At 46.6% G+C, this 10,025-nt stretch overlaps 1 protein-coding gene across 1 annotated transcript; it reads left to right on the plus strand.

The window, feature by feature from the left end:
• Positions 1–7,940: 7,940 nt before the first annotated feature.
• On the plus strand, positions 7,941–8,545 carry LOC112888484. The gene is made up of 2 exons (XM_025954705.1): positions 7,941–8,134; positions 8,226–8,545. The coding sequence occupies exons 1-2, from the start codon at positions 7,949–7,951 to the stop codon at positions 8,508–8,510; spliced, it is 471 nt and encodes a 156-aa protein (XP_025810490.1). The 5' UTR covers positions 7,941–7,948; the 3' UTR covers positions 8,511–8,545.
• Positions 8,546–10,025: the final 1,480 nt, after the last annotated feature.

Here is a 10,025-nt window from a genome sequence, read left to right on the forward strand (position 1 = left end):
ATTATGGAAAGGAATGATACCCCGTCTGTGTTGATAAATTGGTTAAGGTCGCGGTGTGTGCCGATCGGGGTTAAGCGTTTGAAAGTACTAACCACATGCCGTGAGTTTTTGTTAAGCGGCAAGCCTAGTAACCAATCGGCCCGAGGAGTGGACATACCTCCCACCACTTGTATTTGCTTCTTCTGGTTACTTGATTCGACGTGTAGGAATACGTGTTGCAAGGGCAACCAGGAGTACGGACATGTAGTCGGGCTACAGGCGTACGTCCTGCACTTTGGAAGTGCGTATGGTCCTGCAGTCGCTTGTGGTGGATCTGATCCACGAGTCGGAATGAAAGGCAAACGGTTGCTTCGGAATGACCCTTTGGTGTTCCAAGCGTGTGAGTTAGGTTTACCTTGCAAGGTTAAATTCGATTCAGAATCATCCGCTTCGCATGAAGATTGAGACTGCTTGATCCCTTTATCACACAGAGTAACAAGAGTAACTATATGATGAGTAATGCTGATGGTTGATGTAAAGAGCTCTACCTTGCTTGAGTACCTATAGGTGATTACCTAGAATGGATAATCAACTAGAACCTGAAAGCTAAAAATTGAAATTAAGGATCTACTCTTTATTGCTTTTCAGCTGAAATTAAACCCAGAACCATTATAAACTTTCATAAGTCTAGTTACATGGCTAAGTATACCATGAACGGGTAAGCCTTGCTGAGTATTAGTATACTCAGTCTTGCTAGTTATATGTTTTTTAGGTAAAACCTTTGAAGATCCTACTCTTCCCCTGTCTTGGCCCTGTGCTCTTCCAGATGGTTGGTCCGCGGAATGGGATCCGTCCCCGGCCAACATTGGTGATACCAAGTGATGTTGTGCCCGGGCTTAGCATGACATCGTTCTTGATGACGTATTGCAAATCATCGTGTATGTTTTCCGCTGTCAAAAACCATAACTTTAACAGTTTGTAATGTTTTCTCTAAGTTTGGAACTTCGTACTACTTTTGGAAACTCTTGTAATGTAATCCCCTATGATGTAAAATATGATGGTGACTGTATCTCTGGACTCACCTTCGTGTGAGGTAACTTTATTTGATCATGTGTATCGGTGGTTTGTAGGGACGTTACCCGACAGGCCAAGGGATTAAACCGTTTGAAGCACGTTGGAGCCTTCAGGAATGGACTCGCATACTTGAGGTGGTTCTGCCACAGAGATGACCTGACCAATTTAATCCCCGTGTCGGCAGCGAACTTTTTGAATTCATCAGATATAAACACCGACCCTCCATCCGTTGTAATAGTCTGAGGAATTCCAAACCTATGAATAACATGTTCTTTGACGAAATTGATGACGTCCCTCGACGTTACTAACTTCATAGGAACAGCCTCTACCACTTGGTGAAATAATTTGTGATGGCCAAAATAAACTGATGGCCTTTACTCGATGGAGGATTAATTTTACCAATCATGTGCATACCCCATCCTCTGAATGGCCAAGGTTTGATGATAGGATTCATTGCTGATGCTGGTACTATTTGTATTTTCCCAAACCTCTAACAGGCCTGGCATCCTTTATAATACTTGAAGAAATCTTCCAGCATATCAGGCCAATAATATCCCGAGCGTCTTATCAACCACTTCATCTTATGGGCTGATTGATGAGTACCACACGTACCTTCATGGACTTCATGTAGAAGCCGATTGGATTCAATCGGCCCCAAGCACTTGAGCAGTAGCCCCTCTAGAGTCCTGTAGAACAAGTCGTCCCCTATCAAGACGTACTTCATAGCTTTGTAACATATCTTCTTAGGTGCCCCCCGAGCCGGATCCTTCAAGTAATTGAAGATATCAAGTCTCCAATCCCCCTGATCCAGCAGGTTTATTGGGAAATCAGCTCCATCCGCGGTATCCTTTACCTGAAGCCCTCTGGGCAAGATCATTGGCCTCAGAATTTTGTACTCTTGGTATCCAGTAGAAATTTATATATCTGAACTGGGCCATTAGCTCCTGGCATTGTCTCCACAAAGGAAACAACAACTCAATCTCACATCAGTACGTCTCCGTGAGCTGAGAGATGACCAGTTTTGAATCTCCAAAAACTTCTACTGCTTCTGCTCCGGCCTCAAGAAGTAATTCCATACCTTTGTGCACTGCTTCATACTCGGCTAGATTATTGGTGCAAGGCGTTGGCAATCTGATCAAAAAGGAATATGTTGCCCTCCGAGGCGAAACGAGCAAAATACCTAAGCCAGAGCCATCTCCACAGACCGACCCATCAAAATACATTGCCCATGCACGGATGGAAAGCGCTGCTATGTCTGAGCTGGTCCTCTCTGCAATGAGGTCGGCCAACGCCTGCCCTTTGACTGCCTTTGCAGGTTGGTACTGGATATCAAACTTTGACAAAGCAAACATCCACTTACCGAGTCGGCCTTTCAACACTAGGCCGACAACATATGCTTGATAACATCTAATTTGCATATGACAATCGTCTCGACAGAAAGCAGGATGTGGTGGAGCTTCATACAGGTAAAGAATAGACAAAGCCATAGTTTCTCAATTTCGGTGTACCTTGTCTCTGCATCTAGCATCCTTCTGCTGAGATAAAAAACAACTCTCTCCTTGCCATCCTGCACTTGTACGATGATCGAAGCAATGGAAGTGTTACCTACTTATAGATAAACATAGAATGGCCTACCCTGCTGGGGTGGGACTAACACAGGCGGTTTGGATAAATATTCTTTGATATCTTCAAATGCCTGTTGTTGCTCTGCCCCCCAGCAGAACTCGTCATTGGCTTTAATTTTTACCAACTCCATGAATGGCTCGATTCTTCCTCACAGATTGGAAATAAATCTCCTAAAAAAATTGATCTTGCCAATGAGTTGTTGGAGTTCCTTCTTTGTAGTAGGTGGCACCATTGTTCTTACAGCTTCTTGAATTTTTAGGCCGATCTCAATTCCTCGCTCATGAACCAGGAAACCCAGGAACTGACCGGCCGATACACCAAAGGCGCACTTCTTTGGATTCATTCTAAGCCCGAACTTCCTAGTTCATTCCAAAACCCGCTGTAGATCTCCTAAATGCCCCTCAACCGATGCAGATTTCGCCACCACGTCATCAATGTAGATTTCCACCAGCTTACTGATCAAGTCATGAAACATATAATTCATGGCCCGTTGGTATGTAGCACTAGCATTTTTCAGCCCAAAAGTCATGACCACATACTCGAATAACCCCACTGCACCTGGTACTCTTAATGCGGTCTTATGGATATCCTCTGGAGCCATAAAAATTTGGTTGTAACCAGCGTTGCTATCCATGAAACTCAACATCTTATGACCAGCAGCTGCATTAATCAACATCTCCGCCACCGGCATTGGGTACTCATCTTTTGGTGTAGCTCTGTTAAGATCTCTGAAGTCTACACAGACTCTCCACCGGCCATCCTTCTTCTGTACAGGCACAACGCTGGAAATCCATTCAGCATACCTGCATGTCCTGATGAAGCCTGCTTCTATCATCTTTTCGACTTCTTTCTTGACTTCCTCTAGTACTTCGGCCTTCATTTGCCCGCGCTCGTTGCTGGAATGGCCGAAATCCTGGCTTAAGAGGGAGCCGATGCTCCACAATACTTCTGTCCAACCCGAGCATCTCTGTGTAATCCCAGGCAAAACAATACGCATATTCTTTCACAACACTATCATCGGCTCTCGCAACTCTGGATTTAACTTCTTGCTGATAAATGTTGGCCGTGGCTTATCCCCAGGACCAATGTGAGTTCCTTCCTGTGCGCGATGACTCGACTTGTCCATAGTAGGGCTGCACTGGTCCTAAACGCTGGAAAACTGAGGCACTCCTTGCATCTTGCTTCTGAGATTTACACTCTGGGCAATCCTCAAGAGTGGGTAATCATTTCATGCCAGAGTCCCAACAGTATCTGAAGAACGGGCAATGCCAATGATCTCACGTATCCTCCCGCTTCCTGAGGTGTTTCCCAGTGCGCCGCTCATATTCTTCTTCTTCAGTCTCATGTTGGAGACGCTGTTGATACTGATACTGGTATTTTCTCAGAAGATGAGAGGAAACTGGTCGTTGATTCCTAACGTGCCTGACCTGTTCTTCGGTGATATAGTCCCTTTCTTCTTTTTGGGGCCGATCGCGGGAATCGGCCTCTTGCTTCCTTGCATGCTGACATGATGTATGTCCTGCCATGTTAATACCGAGCGTAAAATCCAGCTGACGACGCGTTGATCGGTCGTACCCTTCCACCATATTTACGTTCGGGAACGGTTGAGTATCAACCTTCATGGCGTACTGCCCCAAGATTAATCGGCCTTGCTCAATAGCCGATTGTATCTGCTGTCGGAGTTCCTTGCAGTCTCAGGTACCGTGAGTGAAAGAGTTATGCCACTTGTAGTATGATCTCCCCTGGAGCTCCTGAGCTGTTGGGATCTTGCAACCTTCAGGGAACTTCAACTGATTCTCCTTCAAGAGTAAGTCAAATATCTGTTCGACTTTGCTCACGTCAAAATCAAATCCTTTCGAAGGACTCTGTTGTTTCACCCACTTGCAGGGCATGGGCTTTGCCCCCCGTGCCCACTCCACAACTGCGATCTCTTGGTCATCTCCAGAGTCTTCGGAGTCTTCAGCGTCAACCATTACTACTTGACGTTTGAACTTGTCTTGGTATAATTCTGGGTGTCATTGCTCATGTACTGTCGTCTTTTACACCAGATGTGCCAAAGAGTTGAACTCTAGCTGGAAAACCAGATCTCTGATCGGTTTTACCAATCCCAAAGATGCCAATTCCACTGCCTCTTTTTCTGAAATTCGAGTCGAGTAGCACCGGTTCTTAACTTGTCTGAAATGCTGGATGTATTCCGCCACCGTTTCTCCTCGCTTCTGGCGGACCTGTGCTAAATCAGCAATCCCAGCCTCTGCAGCCTCTGAATGATATTGTATATGGAACTATTCCTCTAGCTGCTTCTAGGTGCGGATAGAATTAGGACCCAATGATGTGTACCATCCAAAAGCTGGCCCTTTGAGAGACTGCAAGAAAAACCTCACTCGCAATGGATCCGACACCGACATCATTCCTAGCTGCGCCAGATACCGGCTCACAGGCTCTATGGAGCTGGATCCTTCTGCTTCGCTGAACTTGGTAAACTCGGGCAGCCGATACTTGGGCGGCAGAGGAATCAAGTCGTACTCGCTTGGATTCGGCTTGGTGTAGCTGATCGCTCGCCTTCTTCGGAGAATGCCAAATTGATCTCTCAAAATGGCACTAATCTGATCCACCGTATGAACTCGTGGGGTCGAGTGCGTACCTTCGTGACTCGGCCCTGTCGCATAAGTAGCCAGCCATGCCTGTTTGTCGGCATCGACTACAGACGTTCCTCCAGTTGTCCTCTGCGTAGGTTGCGCCGGGCTACCGCCATCTAGTATGTACGCACAAACATACCCATGTGGTACTTCCTTTGGGGGTTCACTGAAGAATTGGTGATCAGCAGGGTCACCTCCCATCTTGTACATGACATATGCTGGAGAACCATGTTGCACTGGAGCTGCAAACATGTAAGGCATTGGTGGCCTAGCTTGAGAAGGCAACTCCCATTTGTGACTTCCTAAAGCAGGTCCTGTTGGAGAGTACTAGTGTTTCATAATCTCCTGCACCACACGTACCGCGACGCGCTCAAGGGTATTCACCAAACTCTTAGAATGTCGATGTAACGAATGAGCCACCATGTAGTTGACTTCCTGGCGGAGAGCTCGCGTGCGTTCTTCCGTAGGAGTAGACAGATCCACTTCGTCAAGTGCACCTTCAGATGAAAATCCCTTCCACCTGATACCATGGTGATGGGTCCTTTCAAATGAACCGATGAGATCGGCTTCAAAAGCAGCCTTTATTTCATCATACTTCTGCTTGTGCTCATCAGACAACTCTACGTAAGTGATCGGGTTCTCGTTTGGCATCTTGACAATGGAAGCCGATGTAGCCGAAGAAAATGATGCAGTCGGTTGTAGTCGATGTAGTCGAAGTAATCAATGAAGTAGTCGATGAAGTCGATGAAGTAATCGATGTAGTCGATGAAGTAGTCGATGAGGTCCCACTAGGCGTGCCAGACTGTGTTGTCGGTCAAAACCCACCGGCGAGCAGCGACAGGCAACATGAGGAGCCGGGAGGTTCCCAGGACTGCTGGTGGGTCCCGGTCCCTCGGTCAATGGCCCAGAAGTCCGGTACACGCCCTGGCTTGGTGAAGTGCTAGGCGTGTCACCTGACCTATACCTAATCAGGAAGGTGTAGAAGTCGTTATCAGTTAGTTTCCTACATGCACAGCCATGTCAAACATCAATCCGAGCCACGACCGGCTCTTAATATGACTCCCAAGATCGGCTAGAAGAGCTGATGGAGCCTGTGCACTGAGTCGGACCTGTCTTTATACTAGGTTGGACCTTCGGATAATTCTCAGAATCGGCTAAAAGAAGCCGATTGCACCTGTTTAACGGATCGGATCTATTAAATATTCGAATGCCTTGTACGAATCCGATAGAAAAGATAAAAGCATGCTCTGTAATCACCAAGCTAATCCAATCTACGACAGTAAAAGCCTTCACCGTGCGACCGGAACATCCTACACGTGGTTAAGCCTAACGAACATGAAAGACAACAAGACGCTAACCCAAAAAGAGGCCTAAAAACCAACTAACAAGTCGATTCCCGGAATAATCCCTCGTTAGATTATCATAAAGCACCAATCATGCAGCCAGAACATTTAACCCGTCTGAAGGGCCTAATCATACGGATATTAAGCCGAATTCTTATAATGCAAAGAACTACCATAACAGATTATATCTACTAAGCGATAACAGAGCAAGGTGCTGCCCTTGCACCCGAAATCACGTACAAGGGCAACTAAACGATTACGAATAGCAAGCAGAACATAGATGGACTATTCGGAACTAAAGCAATACATAATCGTTTAAGATAACTGGTATTACTCGCCATCAACAATGCTTCAGTACGAGAAACACAAAGATAAGTAGATAAACGCAATGCTGCCCCGATCATGCGGAACATGACCGGAGCAGCATGTCGACACTACAAGAATTATGATTTTTTATGACAAAAGTCCTCATGACGAGGACAAATATCGTCATATATTGTAACATTAGATGACGACAAAATCTATGTCGTCATAAATTCATGAGCCCTTGAACTATTTATGACCACTCTCTTCTTTTGGTCACATAAAGATGCCTGGTGTCGTCACAAAATGTCAACCAGAGTAGCCGATCGTCTGTTATGGTTTTAATGACGATATGAAGTGGTTTTTTGTGACCTTTTCTATACGTCATTGTTTGTTAATTATAACATGATCCCCGAATAGAAGTGGAACTTGGCCATTTCGAATCATTCCCCAAAATTCCCCACTCCCACACAGCGGCAGGCGGTGTTCGGGCGGCGGGCGGGCAGCGTCCGGGTGAGCGGACCGCGGCTGCCGAGCGCGGATGCCGGCGGTGGGTGGGTCGGTGTAGCGTTGCGGGCGGGTAGGCCGAGCTTGGGGGGCGGCCTGGTGGAGCGCGGCGGGTGGCGGATCTCGGCGGGACGCCAGGGCGGGCGGCGGATCTCGACGTGCGGGCGGGCGGAGCAGGTGGCCTCTGGTGTGAGGCCAGGGCGTGGGGGTGGGCGGACCCGAGCGTGAGGCCAGTGCGTGCGGGCAGGCAGAGCAGGGCGGTCTGAGCTCGGCGTGCGGGTGGGCCTCTGGGCGAGCGTCGGTCGGGGTGGTAGAGCACGGCCGCCGTCGTGCTGCCTCTGGGCGGAGCCGGCTCCTCCTCTCCCTAGGTGACGGCGCTGGACAGTTCCAGGAGACTGCTGTGGCGGCGACGGCGACGACGGCGCCATGTCCAAGTGGGGTAGCTCGGCTACTCAATCGAGGGGTAGTGGAGCGTCCAGGATGGTTGAGCGCCATCTGGAGCCAAGCTCGATGTGGGAGCTGCAGCCATATCCTCTTGGTAAGGAGACTGGACTCCCCTTGATCCCATGCCCTGACTGTGGGATGGCGAGGGTGATAGAGAGGCGGTCAGGGAAGGACACGACCGAGAACTACCTGCGTGTGTTCTTCAAATGTCCACGGAACTCAGTGAGCATCCACTTGTATGATTTGAGCTGAGAAGTTCTTCATCCCTATTTATCCAGCTATGGTTAACGAAATTGTTTTGTTATTGTTGTAGTTTCCTAAGCTTTGCGGGTTCTATAATTTCCAAAGGCAGTATTTGGATAAGCTGGAGGAGCTTGGCATTGTCGCAATCCACAAATTCCCCCTGGCAGTGGACATTGGTGATGAAGCTCAAGAGGTAGCAGATGCATCATCTGGGAGAATGGTCATGAATATGCGGGCTGGTGAACTACAGATTGAGGCCAAGGTGGACAATCTTGCGTGCAAGTTCAACCTTTTGATGTCTGTTTTAGTAGTTGGTCTTGGCTGTGTGTTGATGTATGTTGCAGGCAGGCAGTGAAGTCAAGTTCACTGCATAATGTATTTTAGTCTTTGTAGGTGATGGTTGCAGTGTAGTATGAACAATGCAATCTGGTGCAGTTGGTCTTCGCTTTTGTAATGTAAGAACAAGGTGGTGCATTTTCTAGCATTGCAATCTGGTCGATGGTCAAGCAATGCAAACTGGTTCTTTTTTCAAGCAATGCAAATCAGTTCATGTATGAAACATTATGTGCCAATATTGGATGGGCTTGCATTCAGGCAAGCAAGAAATGAAAAGGAAGGAAATGGAATAGTGTATTTAGCAAATTTGTGCGTGACGAAATATTGGCAGAATGTATGTTACTTCCGGCCAATACATTTTGTGACAAATTACGTACATTCCATGACATGGCCTTGGGGTCATAAAAACCCAGAAATCCATTTTATGACAGATTCTGGGCATGACACATGAAGTCCCCATATATATACACACACATCATGTGAATGAAATCTGGACACTCTACTGTAACCTGCATCACACATGAAGTATACACTGAAAACAAAAACATTGCATATATGGTCTTGCAATCTCATAATTCAGATACAAATGTAGTAGCATAATTGAAATACAACAAAGTCAATAACAGAAAAGTTCATGCATGGTTCACATATGTCTAGAAATGCAAAGGTCAATCAACATCACTGTCTTCTCCTGAAGTATTGCCTTCTTCTGGACTATGGTACTCAAGGTAGGTTTCATCTTCATCTTTGCGGTCTGCTTCATCACCTTGAGCAATATGTTTTTGTCGACGGATGCTCTCGACGAGGTCTCTACTAATAGGGCTGCCTGGTTCATTATCCATGTGCAACAAATCCATATCTGGAGGAATGTCTCTCACTGCACCATCTCTAGATGAAATATGCTCCTCTTGGTATGCCTCTTGAGATCTCATTTGTACTTGTTCATGGATTGGTTGGTTTGTGTCGGACTCTTCGACATCAAATATATGTCAGTGGCCAAATTCTTGTAGCACTCGCCAACATGGCCCTAATTTTGTATCTTCCAAGAAAAATACCTGTGTAGCATCTGTGGCCATAATGAAAGGATCATCCTTATACCATCGGCCTGTGATGTTTATGCTCTTGAAGTAACCATCATCTTTCATCTGGTATGTCCTTCCCCCAAGATGGTACCATTCACATCGTAATAAGATAACAGTTCTACTCCCTTTGCTGTTCTTACTGTAACTCAGCTCAATAATGTCTACGATTGTCCCATAGAAGTTCATTGTGTCATCACCGTGAGTACCTGGGCACTTGATGGTGGAGTTCTGTGTCTTCCTATGTTCATCACGAGCCTTAGTGTGGTACCGTACCCCATTGATTATACAGGCTGTGTACGAACGCACTCGCGGATCCGGCCCACATGCTAGTGAGTACAAGTCTTCATCAACAAGTGTTGTGCCTTCATATTTCAATTTGGTAATCTGCCGGTAAAAAACATACAGAATTAGTGAATTTGAAAATGTATTGGATCATAAATGATGAAGTCATG

This window comes from Panicum hallii, chromosome 4, assembly GCF_002211085.1.
Source record: "Panicum hallii strain FIL2 chromosome 4, PHallii_v3.1, whole genome shotgun sequence".
NCBI classification, from domain to species: Eukaryota; Viridiplantae; Streptophyta; class Magnoliopsida; order Poales; family Poaceae; genus Panicum; species Panicum hallii.